At 40.8% G+C, this 19269-nt stretch overlaps 1 protein-coding gene across 2 annotated transcripts; it reads left to right on the plus strand.

Annotated features, from left to right (window-relative positions):
- The first annotated feature begins 4428 nt into the window (after positions 1-4428).
- On the plus strand, positions 4429-17847 carry LOC133652852 (myosin heavy chain, fast skeletal muscle). 2 transcript variants are annotated; one of them, XM_062051829.1, is made up of 40 exons: positions 4429-4573; positions 5057-5272; positions 8394-8537; positions 8607-8763; positions 8866-8893; positions 8979-9090; positions 9162-9254; positions 9330-9393; positions 9467-9565; positions 9647-9750; positions 9844-9982; positions 10071-10189; positions 10263-10412; positions 10492-10662; positions 10732-11038; positions 11102-11175; positions 11269-11356; positions 11621-11738; positions 11825-11948; positions 12028-12164; positions 12253-12508; positions 12589-12831; positions 12916-13092; positions 13167-13312; positions 13393-13483; positions 13554-13943; positions 14020-14146; positions 14298-14416; positions 14506-14702; positions 14801-14984; positions 15072-15237; positions 15611-15735; positions 15867-16175; positions 16246-16449; positions 16537-16662; positions 16731-16901; positions 16970-17074; positions 17139-17234; positions 17486-17617; positions 17714-17847. In XM_062051829.1, exons 2-40 carry the CDS (start codon positions 5069-5071, stop codon positions 17732-17734), a joined length of 5817 nt encoding a protein of 1938 aa, XP_061907813.1. In that variant the 5' UTR covers positions 4429-4573; positions 5057-5068; the 3' UTR covers positions 17735-17847. The 2 variants fall into 2 exon arrangements, with proteins under 2 accessions (XP_061907813.1, XP_061907812.1); XM_062051828.1 differs by having other exon boundaries at positions 10732-11175.
- The last annotated feature ends 1422 nt before the right edge of the window (positions 17848-19269 follow it).

Genomic DNA, 19269 nt, shown 5'->3' on the forward strand with positions numbered 1-19269 from the left:
CCCCATTAATTTGAGCGAGGATGAAAGATTTGTGAATGAGGAACGTGAGAGTGAAGGACTAGAGTGCAGTGCAGGACGTATCTTTTTTCGCTCTGACCGTAACTTAGGTAAAAGGGCTCATTGGATTCCACACTTTCTCCTTTTTCTATTGTGGATCACGGATTTGTATTTTAAACCACCTCGGATACTATATCCTCTTGAAAATGAGAGTCGAGAACGCGAAATGGACATTCACAGTGACTTTTATCTCCACGACAATACATCGGTGAAGCCCTTTAGCTACGGAGCTAACGTGATAGCATCATGCTTAAATGCAGATAGAAATAAAAGAAATAAGCCCCTGACTGGAAGGATAGACAGAAGATCAACAATACTACTATCAGGAGACACCGAACCAAACACTGGACCTGTAACTACACGGTTAATGCTGTGCCGCCTGTCGAAGCCTAGCAATTCTGTTGCTAATGACGCCATTGAAGCTAACTTAGCTACGGGACCTCGTCAGAGCTGTGATAAAAACATTAGCGCTCCACCTACGCCAGCCCTCATCTGCTCATCAACACCCGTGCTCACCTGCGTTCCAGCGATCGATGGCGCGACGAAGGACTTCACCCGATCATCGATGCGGTCGGCGGCTAGCGTCGGATAGCGCGTCTGCTATCCAAGTCAAAGTCCTCCTGGTTGTGTTGCTGCAGCCAGCCACTAATACACCGATCCCACCTACAGCTTTCTTCTTTGCAGTCTCCATTGTTCATTAAACAAATTGCAAAAGATTCACCAACACAGATGTCCAGAATACTGTGGAATTTTGCGATGAAAACAAAGCTGTTTGTTTTGAGATACAATGTGTCCGAATACTTCCGTTTCAACGATTGATTAACCTTGATTAATTGATTAATTAATTGATTAATTAAGCGCATACGTCATCATACATAGACGTTTTCAACCGGAAGTTTAGCGGGAAATTTAAAATTGCACTTTATAAGTTAACCCGGCCGTATTGGCATGTGTTGCAATGTTAAGATTTCATCATTGATACATAAACTATCAGACTGCGTGGTCGGTAGTAGTGGGTTTCAGTAGGCCTTTAACTTGAGTTGATGGAGACAAAGTTTAGCTGGCTGACTTTGGCTAAAATGATAGTTAAAGTTATTTTTCACACAACTTCGTCTCACACTTGTTAGCTAGATAGCAAGGCATAAGCTAACACTCTTACCGAGGCTGAGACCGTGTCCTCCCTTCAGATGCCCGACATTATGCCTCGCTTTGAATGCTGAGGTCTGCTTTGCAAAATTAGAAAGGTATTCATGTTTTTAACAAGAATAGGAGGAAATGTTCTTTATTGTTCCATTGCATACCAGTATCTCAGTTTGGCCCGCAGCTAACTTTTTAACGGCCCGCGGCATATTCTAATAATATACCATTTCTAAGAAGTGTAATAGTCACTGTGGAAAACAGGTTAAATGTAATTAGAAAAAACATTTCATTTCACATTCCTTTCAGTTGTAAACAAATGGCACAAAGGAGCATCTGTGACCAGAATGTTTCTAACTCATGTTATTTGTTGGAGGCTAATTTGCAGAGTTTTTTTAGGAATGGTTGAAAGGACAGTGTTGCATTTGGTGTCACAGACCACCTCCTCTGTTCAGGGATGGTTTTTCAACCTTGACATAGATGGCTTCCCTTACTCCTCAGCTGTACATTTTTGTCTTCAAAGGAGTGCTGTTACTCCTTGAGGTGCAGGTAGACAGCTGAGTTTTTTGTTTAAAACTGAAAGGAATTTAAAGTGGTTGATTTAGACTATTTTTGGCTAATAGTGGTCGATCCACAGCGATCGTTCTGCCACACAATACCTCAATGCTAACTAGGAGAAATTCCACTTCAACAACTGCCGTTGACACTGAAAGTAGGCTGGTTCTTTTGCATCGCAACAGTTTTTCTCACTACATTTGAGGGTAAAGACGTGAATGCAACACTCTGTGTAGCCAAGCAACAGACAACCCACATTGCATCACTTTGTTGTGAAAGTGAGTAGCACCAGTTTGTGAGACAAACTCAAAACCATGTCTTTGTCGGCCCGTAAAAACGCAAAATAGACGAAGAAAATCATAGTTTTAAACTGGCGTGAAATTGACAAACACTTGTTTTATTTTACTGCAGACTTTAAACGTCAAATCAATGTGTTTATTTTGTACTGAATGTGTTTTAGTACGGAAAGATTACGACTTCAACTCACTTCTTCGTTGCTGTTGAATTACTTTTTTTTTGCTGGGTTAATATGCATATTTTGATATCACTGTGTCAAATGTAAGTTACTTTAAAGGGAAAACAATGAATAAATGTTGGCTTTATTATTACATTTCATTGCTTTCGTGTATTGTCATTACATTTTGATTGCTGACAACCGAAATGCCATGTTTTAAAAATCTGGCCCAACCCAATTTGTAATTGAAGCTTTGGGGTGAAGCGTATGGTTACGCTAAGTTGATTGTCTTTTTAAGTGCCATGTGAATTGAAGTGAATTATATTAATGTAGCGTTTTCTCTCGTGACTCAAAGCACTTTACATAGTGAAAACCATTATATAAGTTACATTTAAACCCGTGTGGGTGGCACTGGGAGCAGGTGGTTAAAGTGACTTGCCCAAGGACACAATGGCAGTGACTAGGAGGGCGGAAGCGGGGATCAAACCTGGAACCCTAACGTTGCTGGCAAAGCCGCTCTACCAACCAAGCCACACCGCCCATTAATTAGGGCAGTCTTCAAATAGCCTTAGATTCGATCATTCGATTCGGACGAATCTGATCTGATGATCAACCTTGCAGTCAAATCCCTGGACATTATAAGCACATCAGTGTGACATTACTGACACCTATTGACCAGTTAATAGGCTATACACTACTATAAATCATCATTGGTTCTTTTTGCAGATTCAACTGATCATGGACGATGGGAAAAATCTAACAAATCAAATTCGACTATGAATATCTTAGGCGAAGACAGCCCTACTCATGACTCTAAGATGCTGGTTTAACAGATAAAAACACAGCAAGTGTCAGCACGTTTGTGTATACATGTACAATTAGCTTTTTATTGGCCAAAAGTCATTCAATCAAGTGGGGCGACATATGGCAACACAATCCTTTTTCCAGTCCAAACTGCTCCTAAGTAGCCATCAAGAGTCACATTAGAGGTCAGACTAAATAAACACTACCAGTAATAGAAACAATAATAAAATAATGGAATATAAAAAAGTGTAAAGTGGTATACAGTATATATATATATATAACTTACAATGCAGTACATAATATAATCATAGGACCGTTGGGTAAAGTTGTAAAACTAAAATAGAATGTACAATCATTCCCTGTCTCAACCAATAACTGCATGGCTTTTGGCATAGCACTACTTTTCTAGTTTCAACTTTTTAGGCAAGTTAAAACACAGCGATATTCCATTAAGTCAATCCCAGATGTCCTGCTTTTGCCTGGCATGATTTATGAGAGATAATGAATCTCTGGAAGCTGTGTTATTATGTCAAGCGTTGGAAGAATGTCCTTTTCAAATAATCCTGTGTCATCTGTGACCGGATGCGGTGCTATTAATACGAGCATTGTTACACGCTCTTTTGTCCAAGCAACAAATCCAATTAACTTTGGGATTTGATCAAAGTGAGACGCTTCATTGGTTTTCACAGGTTCTTAGGAGAGGCCGCATTTTGCTGCTTTGTCACAGGAAAAACTTGCCAGGCTTCTGTAGCAGAATGTCACTGTCATATGAGCGCTTCTCCGCGGCTAAAGTTGGACACTCTTCAGTGCCAAGGTGCATTAGAAAGATTATTGTAAAGACCCAAACAATGTCTGAACTTTGGTAACAGATACCACAAGATTATTTACACAAGGTTCAGAAAAAATGCGTCTTGATCTATGAATAGCGAATCCTCTATGCTGCCATTCCTCACATTAAATTGTACACATTGTGTACATGTATTCATCACTTTTTGGGGCGTGTAGTTTTATCGTTCAAGTTAAATGATTTGAATGTTTGAGCAAAAGCATCATCGCACTTCATGTTCCTAAAGCCCATTTAATCTGCTGTTGACAGCAATGGAGTTCCCTTCGTGCACCCAAATTAACTATTATCATTGCTCCCATTCAAACAACAGTGTATTTCCCATGTCTTTTGTGTGAGCAGCATTAGCAGCTATTGATCAGGGATGGGGAAACGAGAGGCAAAAAATACCCCAGCAATCAGCGTAAAAGTGCATGACCAAAAAAAGCAAGTGACTGCTGACCAGCGATGGCTATATAAGAAGGATGGCAGGACGTCCTCAAGGACTGACAGGCGACGAGTCAAGGTGAGTGTCCTCATGTCTTATATTAGGCTGAGTCCAGCCAGCAGCTTAGAGAACAATGCAGGGCATGGCCACTAGCAAAGTCTTGGCCAGGGAAAACAGCAAGCTCCTTTCTTTATTAGGGTTTTATTTGTAGTACAGTACATCTCAACTATTTGTGTTGTGTTTCAGAATCCTCACCAGACCATCATTCACATTTCTGCAGAGGTTGGTGAACAACGTAAGTAGTTTCTCTTATTTCTGCTTGTCGAACACTTATCTAAATAATAGTCTGTGAATGTGTGGCATTGTTTTAACCGTGCATCGCACACGTGTGCATTAAATCCAAATTATTTTCAAACTACAAAAACGATTAACACATAAGGATTAAATAGTAAAACATTTTTGCATTTAATGCAACAAGCAGACAGTAAACCTCAGTGATGAAACAGTAAATATAATTAATAAAAACACTTAGGTAATATGAATTTCTTTAATTATTAATTCAATTTTTACCCCGGGAAATAGACTTATGTCTTATTTAAATAAAACATGTTATATTTTAAGCAAATCTCGCCTAATGACCATATTTTATGATTTTCTTTCAATTTGTATTTTAGTGCATGTTAATTTGCTTAGCCTGTTATCAAATTTAGAGCAAACATACTATATTGTGATCCTAATACACACCCACTGTCTTGTTTCTTTTTTAACATCCTTGCAGTAAAGCATCATCATGAGTGGAGACGCAGAAATGGAGTGTTTCGGCCCGGCAGCCATATTCCTCCGTAAGCCCGAAAAAGAGAGAATTGAAGCCCAGACTACTCCCTTTGATGCCAAGACATCGTTCTTTGTGACGGAACCCCGCGAAATGTACCTCAAAGGCAAACTGCTGAAAAGAGAGGGTGGTAAAGCCACCGTGGAAACGATCTGTGGGAAGGTAATACTGCTTAGTATAGGTAATACTTCCTGTAATGCAATGCAGGATTTATCTTTCAGACCCATGTAACACTAGGGGTGTGCATCGATTCTTTGATATATCGCAATGCGACACGTGACATTTAATATCGATTAGCAAATATTCAAAAATGTACTATTTTTCCACGTTCGTAAAATCACTTAAACATCACAGCACCATCCAAAGATTGGCCGGAACGAAAAAAGCCACTCAGACCGTTTTAAAGGACCGACTGTGACATCTCCCGTGTTATTAACGTGGCCAATCAACAATCGCTTTATTGCAAAATGCTACTGTACTGTAACTATGCCAAAGCAGCAACAACAAAAAAAACTATCCATTTTTTCTTCAAATTCAACCTTACTCTCTTACTCATGCCAACACACACACACCAACGCAGACACTCTCTCACACATGCACACACACACTGACTTTATGCTTTAATGGTCACAAAAAGAGTCGGTCACTCCCAGCACTACACGGAATTGGCAGGTCCTTGCAGTACAGTATTAATTGTACAGAGCCCAAAAAGCTAAATTGATAAAATAAGTTATTTGTAAAGGATTTTGTTTGGTAAGTCTTTATTAAACCTGCTAGTACTGAAATCTATGAAAAGAGCAGATCATTTTGGTTAAAAGAAGTCTCATTTCTAAAGGAGCTTTATGTAAGAAAAGCAGCATTTTGTCTTGGGAAATGTGTTGGATCATTCCGTCTGGTAGCTGTAGCGGGGCTTTGTGTGAGCTCCAAGTCTTGCAACACACCAAAAACAAGGTCATATTGCAAGGAACTGGTCAGAAAAAGCCAAGGTTTTTTTCACCACCTTAGAACTAGACACAAACTGCACTGCGTGCTGGTTACTACGAGGGTCGGGGGTAATATTGAACACATCAATGATTTAAATGACAAACTTGGCGTCCAAATAATACTGCGTTTGTTGATAAGAACATACAGCCATGGAAGCACATTCAATCTATTTATTAGGCAGAGGTAACACAAACCAGTGAAAGATTCACAAGAGCTGCAACAAACTGCTGCTGCTAGCCTGCTAAAGCTAACATAACAGCTCAAGCTATGCCTGTGACTCAGGCCATGTCCACAAGAACACTGATACTTAATAAACCCATACTTATCTCTGCGTTTAGGCCTCTGGTCCACATGCAAACGCACACTTTTATCTTTAAAAACGCAGACTTTTTGCAAACGCTGGCCAAAGTGTAGAGTTCCAAAACTCTCTGCTCAGCGTATGCATTTAGAGACTTGTGATGACATCACTGTTGTGTGCTGTCATTTACAAAGCTTCTGCCTTGCTGGCTTTTAACACACTATAAGAGCAATTACTGTATGATTGAACATGCTGCTATTTTCACTCAACATTAATAAAAAAGACACATCCAAATGAACTTTGGCACACTCTCGCCAGCAACAATGACATACAGCTGTTTTAGATAAGATCACTGTCGGACCTCCACCTGATGGAACAACTTTGACAAGCAAGACTTTTTGCTCTGTGTCATGAGAAAGATGCAACATTATCTTATGTGTTTAGTCCTTATTTATTGACAAATCATGAAGTTAACTTACGTGTGTTGCTTCCATTTGTGTAGATGGAGCCAGGCGCAACCGGGGACCCGCGTAAAAAGCAACTACAAAAAAACATAATCTAGTATCCTCCTTGCACTGTGTACTGATTTTAAAGACAATATACACTTCATTGCACATGTACTATATCACTTTATCGATGCTTTATAATTCCATGAGAGTTTTGCAGCGGCACACGCACGTCTGTGTGGTTTATATAAGATTAAAGATTAAAGATTAAAGTACCAATGATTGTCACACACACACTAGATGTGGTGAAATTTGTCCTCTGCATTTGACCCATGCCCTTGGGGAGCAGTGGGCAGCAGCGGCGCCGCGCCCGGGAATCATTTTGGTGATTTAACCCCCAACTCCAACCCTTTAATGCTGAGTGCCAAGCAGGGAGGTAATGGGTCCCATTTTTATAGTATTTGGTATGACTCGGCTGGGATTTGAACTCCAACCTACCGATCTCAGGGTGGACACTCTAACCACTAGGCCACTGATATAAGCACTCAAACATGCAAAAGGGTTTCCTTGGCTTGTAAGTGCGTGCTGATTTTAGAAATAATGTACACGTCACTGCAGATGTAATACATCACCATGTTGGTGAACATGGCATTCCCATGTTGGTAAACATGTTATAATTCTATGAGTGTTGGGTTTCAGCAGCACAGACGTGCATGTGCGCTTTAAACACTGAAAAAAAAAGATTCATAATGTTCCCAGGGCTCTGTGTAAGTGCAGGCTGGTTCTAAAGATAATGTACATGTCATTGTACGTATAGTATATCAAAATAAACACAATAGAAGTTTAATGCCACCAAGTCAGCTGTTACTGCTTTTTTCAGGCCTCTGATTGGACAAAATGTGCATGACAGCAGGTGTATGTGTTTATGTGTAAACATAGACAGTTTTGAAACTACACTTGTGTGGATGGAGATTATTTTAACCTCAAATATGCATTTTTCAAACACACTTCACTAGGCGACCGACACCGCCTTTTAAAAGGCACACGCACACACTGAAACCTATCTTAACTGCATTATGCCAGATATTTGAATTTTTACGAATTATTTACTTTACCTCGTAATTAATTACATTTATTAAAGAGTAATTTAGTAATTAGTCATTCAATTACTTTTTGGTAAAGTAACGAGTAACGTAATTTTCAGAAGACAACATGTCACAGCATCATGAAGCAGTTGGCAGATTCCTGGCTAAAATATTTGTGTGTATGTCCTATAATAATGATTACCTATAAAAACACCATTCTTAAAGGTCAATTATGATGGCATTGTGTTTATATGTATGAGTGCGCATGTGTACCTTGTTTGAGTGTTAATAATGAAATTGTGATATTTAGGATTTCTTATTGCTACAAAAAATGTTCTGTGCTACACAAAAAATTATCTGTTACTAATTTTTTTCATTTAGTAGCACCGTGCTACTAGTTAAAAAGCTAAGCGTACAGCACTGTAAAAGCCCACTAATACAGTTTTGTTAATGTTGTATTTCTATATCAGACTCTGACAGTCAAGGAGGACGAAATCTTCCCCATGAATCCACCAAAGTATGACAAGATTGAGGACATGGCCATGATGACCCACCTCAGCGAGCCTTCTGTGCTGTATAACCTCAAAGAGCGCTATGCAGCATGGATGATCTATGTGAGTCAGGCCTAAATTAGATATTAGTGTTTTAAAAGTGGATGGCCAACATTTCACAACATTTTCCAGACCTACTCCGGGTTGTTCTGCGTCACCGTGAACCCTTACAAGTGGCTCCCAGTGTACGACTCAAAGGTCGTAGCGGGATACAGAGGCAAAAAGAGGATTGAGGCTCCACCCCACATCTTCTCCATCTCTGATAATGCCTATCAGTTCATGCTCCAAGGTATACAAGAAACAAGCTTTTGTGTACCGGTACTCTTAACACACTGAAGATGACACTGCAGCACATAGCAAATATAAATATGATCAAATAATTTTTTTACAGACCGGGAAAATCAGTCAGTCCTCATCACGTATGTTGGCCTCTCATATATTGTTCAAAGAAAAGTACAATGTAGAATGAAATGAATAAACCACTAATAATGTTTTCACTTTAAGCGGAGAATCGGGTGCAGGAAAGACTGTGAACACCAAACGTGTCATCCAGTACTTTGCGACAATCGCAGTGGCTGGAGGAAAGAAAGCCGAACAATCTGCCAGCAAAATGCAGGTGAGATAAAATATAGCAAAAGTCATACGTTTGATTTGACGAACTATATCACAAAAGTGGTCTTTATGAAGGGATCACTGGAAGACCAAATCATTGCCGCTAACCCCTTGCTGGAGGCTTATGGTAATGCCAAAACTGTGAGGAATGACAACTCCTCCCGCTTTGTAAGTGGCCATCTATCTATCTTTTTCGAAAATGATTGTGAAATATATATTTTTTAAACGTGCACTTTTGAATAGGGTAAATTCATCAGAATTCACTTTGGCACGACGGGAAAGCTGGCTTCAGCAGATATTGAAACTTGTAAGACAAGATATGATGATATCACACTTTGCTTTTGTGCATTCTTTCTAACATTGTACTGTGCGATTCACAGATCTGCTGGAGAAGTCCCGTGTCACCTTCCAGCTGTCGGCTGAGAGGAGCTACCACATCTTCTATCAGCTGATGACCGGCCACAAACCAGAGCTACTTGGTACATCAATGATTTGACCTCAGACTTTCTACTTTTATTGTGCCAGGTAGCAAGAATTAACATCAAGTTATGTTCATGCAGAGGCTCTTCTCATCACCACCAACCCTTACGACTATCCCATGATCAGTCAGGGAGAAATTCTTGTAAAGAGCATCAATGACATTGAGGAGTTTATTGCTACTGATGTAAGACGATAATCAAATCCACTCCAAATGTAGTGAATCCCTGTCTTTTCGTTACAAAGGTAACTTACTTGCTGCATGTTAACATTTCTACAGACTGCCATTGACATCCTGGGCTTTACTGCTGAGGAGAAAGTCAGCATGTACAAGCTGACTGGAGCTGTGATGCAACATGGTAACATGAAGTTCAAGCAGAAGCAGCGTGAAGAGCAAGCTGAGCCAGACGGCACTGAGAGTATGTCACAGATCTGTTGGCCATCAAGCATGGATAACATTTTTTTGTTGAACATTTGTTAATGAGATTGCCTAAATCCTGTTTTCAGTGGCTGATAAAATCTCCTACCTCATGGGCCTGAACTCTGCTGACCTTCTGAAAGCTCTGTGCTACCCCAGGGTCAAAGTTGGAAACGAGTTTGTGACTAAGAGTCAGACTGTGCCTCAGGTACAGAGTAGTGCTTCATTAACACTTTGGCTCTATCAAAAAAATCCCAATGAATGTCAGTTTCTATCAACAGGTAAACAACTCTGTCAGTGCCCTCTGCAAATCTGTCTATGAGAAAATGTTCTTGTGGATGGTGATCAGAATCAATGAGATGCTGGACACCAGGCAGCCCAGAAGCTACTTCATCGGTGTCCTGGATATTGCTGGATTTGAGATTTTTGATGTAAGTATACTGATACAAATGTTTTTTGTTATTTGTCAAATGAAAAGAAAACTATTTTGTTTCTCCCTTACCTCTGTAGTACAACAGCTTGGAGCAGCTATGCATCAACTTCACCAATGAGAAACTGCAACAGTTTTTCAACCACCACATGTTTGTTCTGGAGCAAGAAGAGTACAAGAAAGAAGGAATCGAATGGGAGTTCATTGATTTTGGCATGGACTTGGCTGCCTGCATAGAGCTTATAGAGAAGGTATAAGAGAAAACCTTGTCAAATAGTACATAATAAAATGAATAATATAATGCTGACATGTCATTACAGCCAATGGGCATTTTCTCCATCCTTGAAGAGGAGTGCATGTTCCCCAAGGCTTCAGACACAACCTTCAAGAACAAACTGTATGACCAGCATCTTGGTAAGAACAAGTCCTTCGAGAAGCCGAAGCCAACCAAAGGCAAGGCTGAGGCCCACTTCTCCTTGGTGCACTATGCTGGCACTGTGAACTACAACATTACCGGCTGGCTGGACAAGAACAAAGACCCCTTGAACGACTCAGTTGTTCAGCTCTACCAGAAGTCCTCCATCAAGCTGCTGGTCTACCTGTATGCATCCCACGCCTTAGCAGAAGGTAGGATGTACTATTTTTTAGAAGGAAAACGTTTTACTAATAACATTGTAATTGCACCGACAGCTGAGAGTGCAGGCGCAAAGAAAGGTGGCAAGAAGAAGGGGGGCTCCTTCCAAACGGTGTCTGCATTGTTCAGAGTAAGTAAAATACTGTACACACATACATACAAACACCCACACACACGCACATAGTTCCATTTATGTAAATGCAATGTCATCTTAATCCATCAGGAGAATCTAGGCAAACTGATGACAAACTTAAGGTGCACACATCCTCACTTTGTGCGCTGCCTGATTCCCAACGAATCCAAAACGCCAGGTAAGACACCTCACGCTCAAGGACCAATTTCCAAAACTAGTACAACACTACATTTTTTAGCATTCATGGCTTTTACAAAGGTTTCATTACTACCATTATAAAATGATTGATGATTGTGCATATTAATTTTTAATATAGCCAAATAAACTGATTGAATTATTATATTAGTATATAGATATACAATATGTAATTGTCCACCAATGATTACTAACAAAGCATTATAATCTAATGTATTCTCACTATTACTATTTTCTGCTTTTTTAGGTCTTATGGAGAACTTCTTGGTCATCCACCAGCTGCGTTGTAATGGTGTGCTGGAAGGCATCAGAATCTGCAGGAAAGGTTTCCCCAGCAGAATCCAATATGGTGACTTTAAGCAGAGGTACCTGTAGCATAGATCTAGTATTAGCAGTGTTTCTTACATAGTCTAAGTAAGGCATCCTACCTAAATAAAATCTTTACTTTCAGATACAAAGTATTGAATGCTAGCGTCATCCCTGAGGGTCAGTTTATTGATAATAAAAAGGCCTCAGAGAAACTACTGGGATCCATCAATGTAGATCACACACAGTACAAGTTTGGCCATACCAAGGTGGTGTAAAAAAACATGTTAAAAGATTGCAATTATCAGTAGACTAAAAGAAGTAGAAAGTAACTGTCATAACTTTCAGGTATTCTTCAAAGCCGGCCTGCTGGGTACACTAGAAGAGATGAGAGATGAGAAACTGGCTGAGTTGGTCACAATGACTCAGGCTCTGTGCAGAGGCTACCTTATGAGACGAGAGTTTGTCAAGATGATGGAAAGGAGGTACAGTGTTTGCCAACACATACAGCAGTTTCGCATCAAGAAAAAATAAATAACACCTTTGACTGACTATTGCTTTTGCTATTTTCAGAGAAGCCATTTACTCCATCCAGTACAACATCCGCTCATTTATGAATGTTAAAACATGGCCATGGATGAAGCTGTACTTCAAGATTAAGCCTCTGCTAAAGAGTGCAGAGACTGAAAAGGAGATGGCACAAATGAAAGAAGACTTTGAAAAAACCAAGGAGGACCTTGTAAAAGCTTTGGCTAAGAAGAAGGAGCTGGAGGAGAAGATGGTTTCTCTCCTGCAGGAGAAGAATGACCTCACGTTGCAAGTGCAATCTGTAAGCCCAAAACGTCTTGCTCTTGCAAATACATACCCTCCTTCGAGCAGTGACATGGACTTGCTTGTTTTGCTTTTTAGGATGGTGAGAACCTTGCTGATGCTGAAGAAAGGTGTGAGGGGCTAATTAAAGCCAAAATCCAGTTGGAGGCCAAACTGAAAGAGACAACAGAGAGGCTAGAGGATGAGGAGGAAATCAACGCTGAGTTGACAGCCAAAAAGAGGAAGCTGGAGGATGAGTGCTCTGAGCTGAAGAAAGACATTGATGACTTGGAGCTTACTCTGGCTAAAGTAGAGAAAGAGAAACATGCCACTGAGAACAAGGTTTTAAGATGATTTTTTTGTCTTTTGCCACCTCAACATAAATCTAAACAGTGCCCCCACTCGAATGTATGAATGTTTGCGCAGGTAAAAAACCTGACAGAGGAGATGGCCTCTCAAGATGAGACCATCGCCAAGTTGACTAAAGAAAAGAAAGCCCTCCAAGAGGCCCATCAGCAAACCCTGGACGATCTTCAAGCAGAGGAAGACAAAGTCAACACTCTGACCAAGGCCAAGACAAAGCTGGAACAGCAAGTCGATGATGTGAGTGAGCGACATTATGTAGAAAATGTGAAGAGTCACACCATGTATTGTATAAACATATATATTCCTAATAGCTTGAAGGATCCCTGGAACAAGAAAAGAAGCTTCGTATGGATCTTGAACGAGCTAAAAGGAAGCTGGAAGGAGATCTGAAGCTGGCTCAGGAATCTCTAATGGATCTGGAAAATGACAAGCAGCAGTCTGATGAGAAAATAAAGAAGTATGTATTCCATATACTGTATTCATAAATGACACACCACTTTAATACACTATATTACTTGTACCACTATCCATTTCTAGAAAGGACTTTGAGATCAGCCAAATACTGAGTAGGATAGAGGATGAGCAAACTCTAGGAATTCAACTACAGAAAAAGATAAAAGAACTTCAGGTATTTACTAACAAATGTCATTGTAAAAAGACATTAAAAAAAAAAAGAAACTAAAATAAATATCTTTCAGGCTCGCATTGAGGAGTTGGAGGAGGAGATTGAAGCTGAGCGTGCTGCTCGGGCCAAGGTTGAGAAGCAGAGGTCTGATCTCTCTAGGGAACTTGAGGAGATCAGCGAGCGACTTGAAGAGGCCGGTGGGGCCACTTCTGCTCAGATCGAGATGAACAAGAAGCGTGAGGCTGAGTTCCAGAAGCTGCGTCGCGACCTGGAAGAGTCCACCCTGCAGCACGAGGCCACCGCTGCAGCTCTTCGCAAGAAGCAGGCTGACAGCGTGGCAGAACTTGGCGAGCAGATTGACAACCTTCAGCGTGTCAAGCAGAAGCTGGAGAAGGAGAAGAGTGAATACAAGATGGAGATTGACGACCTCAGCAGCAACATGGAGTCCATTGTTAAATCAAAGGTGAGAGCATTTCCCAACTCAAGCACTAAAAAAAAAAGAGTAATGGTATCATGCTAATGAAATATTTTTTAACCAGATCAACCTTGAAAAGATGTGCAGGACATTAGAGGATCAACTGAGTGAGCTAAAGTCCAAGAATGATGAAAATGTTCGTCAACTAAATGACATTAGCATACAAAAAGCAAGATTTCAGACTGAGAATGGTAGGCACCACCTCTTTCAGACACAATAAGAACCACACGGGCATCACATTGTTTAATCAGTTCACATAACATCTATACTACTTGTTGTTGATAAAAGCGCCGGCATCGTAATTTGTTTTGGGTTATCATTTTATTTGGATTTCTTGATTAGGTGAATTTACACGTCAGCTGGAGGAAAAAGAAGCCCTGGTGTCTCAGCTCACAAGAGGCAAGCAGGGTTACACCCAGCAGATTGAAGAGCTCAAGAGACACATTGAGGAGGAAGTTAAGGTAACAGTCAATGAAATCTGACTCACAAAGCAAAACGAGATCCAGCAATCAGCAACAACTATTCACACGAGTATTCTTCTGGGTGGCAGGCAAAGAACGCCCTGGCCCACGCTGTCCAGTCTGCTCGTCATGACTGTGACCTGCTCAGAGAGCAGTATGAAGAGGAACAGGAGGCCAAGGCTGAGCTGCAGCGATCCATGTCCAAGGCCAACAGTGAGGTTGCTCAGTGGAGAACCAAATACGAGACTGATGCCATTCAGCGCACTGAGGAGCTTGAGGAGGCAAAGTAAGCCATGACACGCGCAGTATAACGTCACTTATTGTTAAATCGAATATCCCTAATAGGAAAAAGCACAATCATTAAACAAATACATGTGTTTGAAGGAAAAAGCTTGCCCAGCGTCTCCAGGATGCAGAGGAGTCCATTGAGGCAGTGAACTCGAAGTGTGCCTCTCTGGAAAAGACCAAACAGAGGCTGCAGGGTGAAGTGGAAGATCTGATGATCGACGTGGAGAGAGCCAACGCTCTGGCTGCCAACCTCGACAAAAAGCAGAGGAACTTTGACAAGGTCAGCTTGTATTTTGTTGTCGAAATGTTATTTAACTTCAATGTTTAACATGAGGTGACTGAAGATGCTCATTTGTGATGTGTTCAGGTTCTTGCCGAGTGGAAGCAGAAATATGAGGAAAGCCAGGCAGAGCTGGAAGGAGCGCTGAAGGAGGCCCGCTCACTCAGCACGGAAATGTTCAAACTGAAGAATTCCTATGAGGAAGCTCTGGATCACCTGGAGACCCTCAAGAGGGAGAACAAGAACCTGCAACGTAAGCTTTTCTATTCTTTTTTAAATTATACAGCTGATTTACCCAAAAGATTAACAATTACAATGGTAAGATGGTTTACAAGTCAACAATACTATACAAACCCTTGACACATATGGCTTGGTTAATTACTGTAGTTCATCAATGGGGGCTTTGGACAAAAACAAAAAACAAATGGACAAAAATTCCCACGGACAAGATTAACATCTTGTAGAAAGTCTTCTCAGAAGAGTGGACACTATTATAGTTGTAAAACGGGGATCAACTCCATATTTTTACATGACATTGCGTCCTAGTACGTATATCGTTCATCATGACTGCAACTTAAAAACTATCCTACAAATGATACTTCTATATAATGATGACGCTCTCACAGAGGAGATTTCTGATCTAAGCGAGCAACTTGGAGAGACTGGAAAGACGATCCATGAGCTGGAGAAGGGAAAGAAGACAGTGGAAAGCGAGAAGTCTGAAATTCAAACAGCTCTGGAAGAAGCAGAGGTAACAAACCATTATCACATCACGGACACAAATAATGAATAATATCTACATTATACATCGTACATTAGTATGTCATCATAATGAAAGGGCTTTTCTTTGCCTTAGCTAATAAACGTCTTCCCTGTTCACAGGCTACTCTGGAGCACGAGGAGTCCAAGATTCTTCGCGTTCAACTTGAACTAACTCAAGTCAAGAGTGAGATTGATAGAAAGCTTGCAGAGAAAGATGAGGAGATAGAGCAGATAAAGAGGAACAGTCAGCGTGTGATCGAGTCCATGCAGAGCACTTTAGATGCTGAGGTCAGGAGCAGGAACGATGCCCTGAGAATTAAAAAGAAGATGGAGGGAGACCTGAATGAGATGGAGATTCAGCTTAGCCATGCCAACCGGCAGGCAGCTGAAGCACAGAAACAACTGAGAAATGTTCAGGGACAACTAAAGGTACTGATATTAGGAAGAACTGGTTTAAGGAATTAGGTGCTGATTTCTGTGTCAATGTTTTGCAATACAGGATGCCCAGCTTCATCTAGATGAAGCTCTCAGAGGTCAAGAGGACATGAAGGAGCAGGTTGCCATGGTGGAGCGCAGGAACAACCTGATGCTGGCTGAGATCGAAGAGCTGAGAGCTGCTCTGGAGCAGACGGAGAGAGGCCGCAAAGTGGCTGAACAGGAGTTGGTTGATGCCAGTGAGCGTGTTGGTCTGCTTCACTCGCAGGTACTCTTAACGTCTGACATACAAGACAGCAAATAATTGTCTTTCATGCAGTAGCTTGAAATTAAGCATTGGCTTCATTTCAAATAGAATACCAGCCTTATCAACACCAAGAAGAAGCTGGAAACTGATCTTGTCCAGATCCAGGGTGAAGTGGAGGATGCTGTGCAGGAATCAAGAAATGCTGAGGAAAAGGCCAAGAAGGCCATCACTGATGTGAGTCCTACTTCATACTGTCATTCGTCTCAAAGGCTAATGTTACAGTCATGGTTGTTGTGTTGCAGGCTGCTATGATGGCAGAGGAGCTGAAGAAGGAGCAGGACACCAGCGCTCATTTGGAGAGGATGAAAAAGAACCTGGAGATAACTGTCAAAGATCTGCAGCACCGCCTGGATGAGGCTGAGAATCTGGCCATGAAGGGAGGCAAGAAACAGCTTCAGAAACTGGAGGCTCGGGTAAAGATGTCAGCCTACGTGATCTCAAACGAAGAACAACCAACATTGAGACCTGCATCTTGTTCTAGGTGCGGGAGCTTGAGGCCGAGGTAGAAGCTGAGCAGAGGAGAGGATCAGATGCCATCAAAGGCATTCGTAAATATGAGAGAAGAGTAAAGGAGCTCTCTTATCAGGTAGGTGCTTTTTAACTTCCCAATTACAGTAATAGTTGTCTAACCTCCTGTAACACCCTAACAGACTGAGGAGGACAAGAAAAACGTCAGCAGACTCCAGGATCTTGTAGACAAGCTGCAGCTGAAGGTTAAAGCCTACAAGAGGCAATCTGAGGAGGCTGTGAGTGTCATATCTACTCCGAATTTTAACACTCTATAGTCTTAAATTAAGTGCTGTGCAGCAGTGAAGACTTTACTCACCAGGATCTCTAAAAAAATATTGTACCTTTATAAATATAATATTGATAATGTTGTGTCCAGTGAGTGTATTTCTACTTTGTTGTATAGCAGTCTGAATAAAAAACAGAAAAGTTATATTTTTTGTTGTCATGGATGTTAATCAGGTGTTGAATACCCCACCCTTATCCCTAGGAGGAGCAGGCCAACACTCACATGTCCAGGCTCAGGAAGGTCCAACATGAGCTAGAAGAAGCTCAGGAGCGTGCTGACATTGCAGAATCCCAGGTCAACAAGCTGAGGGCCAAAAGTCGGGAAATCGGAAAAGTAAGTATCAAAGTCAGAGGATGAAAACAAACAAGTCCATCTGTTCAGTTGGACACTAAAATGACAGGTGCCATGCTTTGTGTGAATCCTTTCCAGACAAAAGATGCCGAAGAATGAGCTGCAACTTCACAGAGAGACCCAAAGAAAATCATAAAATATGATTTTTTATTGGAACGCTCTCACAATACTGTGTAGATGTACATTAAATAAATATATTTGGACTCTCACAAGCTCGAGAAGTTGTTTTCCTTTCACACAAAAAACAAACATGGAAATCTTAGTGATTAAGTGTGAGTGTGTGTCTGTGTGTGTGTGTGTGTGTGTGTGTGTGTGTGTGTGTGTGTGTGCAGGATAGAGTTCCAGAATGTAATAGTAATGGTAGTGGCACAACATGACATTGCAGCGAGGGCTTTTTGCACACACACACACACACACACACACACACACACACACACACACACACACACACACACACACACACACACACACACACACACACACACACACACACACACACACACACACACAGACACACACTCACACACACAGAAAAATTAATTACAAAACCAAAAGGGGCAGATTGTCCTGTGCAGGAGGGACCGGTATTTTACTGCGTACCATTGCATCCCCAGTAAGTGCTACCCTCCCTGTAGTTACTGATCATGTACATATATTATGTAAATATTACATATATGTTATATTTTATATTGCTACTACGGTACATTTTTAGTCTATTTTATACCTGCATTATCCTTTCCATCCTTACACTTTCCATCCTTTGTAACTGAGCTACTGTGTGGAACAATTTCCATTGTGGATGATTAAAGTTTGTCTAAGTCTAATTCTTACAAATGTATTACTTTTTAATGAATTTAAGTTTATTTTTACTTTTGTTTATTGCATGTATGAATGAACATTCAAGTGAGCAAGTAATTTTTTGTGTCAACTCTCCTGTGTCAACTGAAAATATAGTTAGTTAAACTACAAATTACTCTGGATTAAATGTAGCAAAGCTACAAGAGAAGATATCCCCAGACAATTGTAGCAAGCTACACTACAAGCTACACTGCAAAAGTAGTGTGCTACATCAACACTACATCTTAAATTAACATTCATGAGCTTTGTGGACCCCCATTTAAAAACACATGCCTGGGACCCCCATAAGAGAAGATTTACAGGTATTACGGCTCTAGCAGTGATTATCATCATCCATTTAAATTACAAGGACCCCAAGTTTGAAATGCATTAAGCTACAGCCCCCTATTTAACGGAATTTCTATCCATGGGCCCACATGTACAATATCAATGTTAATGTAACAGAGAGTGTCCAAATGGAACCAAATGGTCCCAAGAAGGGTCTGTTACTATTAACTATCTGTCATTTAGCTGGGGACACCCTACAACTCCCTTCCTGGGTTCCCAAATCCCACTTTATGTATTTATTTTAGTTTGCCTTTTCTTTGGGCCACCCCTATAATGTTATTCATTTTCTTTGCCCACAGTAAACAAAACAGCAGCTTTTAAAATCTTGACAAAAAAACAATGACTCGTGTGTTGTTTGGGAACAGTTGATAATGGTTATGCGCAGTAAAACTTTTCATGAACTCAACTCACCTTATATGTCTTCTTAAATTTGTGTTGTTTGTTAGTTT

The sequence above is a fragment of the Entelurus aequoreus genome, linkage group LG01 (genome assembly GCF_033978785.1).
Source record: "Entelurus aequoreus isolate RoL-2023_Sb linkage group LG01, RoL_Eaeq_v1.1, whole genome shotgun sequence".
Taxonomy (NCBI): domain Eukaryota; kingdom Metazoa; phylum Chordata; class Actinopteri; order Syngnathiformes; family Syngnathidae; genus Entelurus; species Entelurus aequoreus.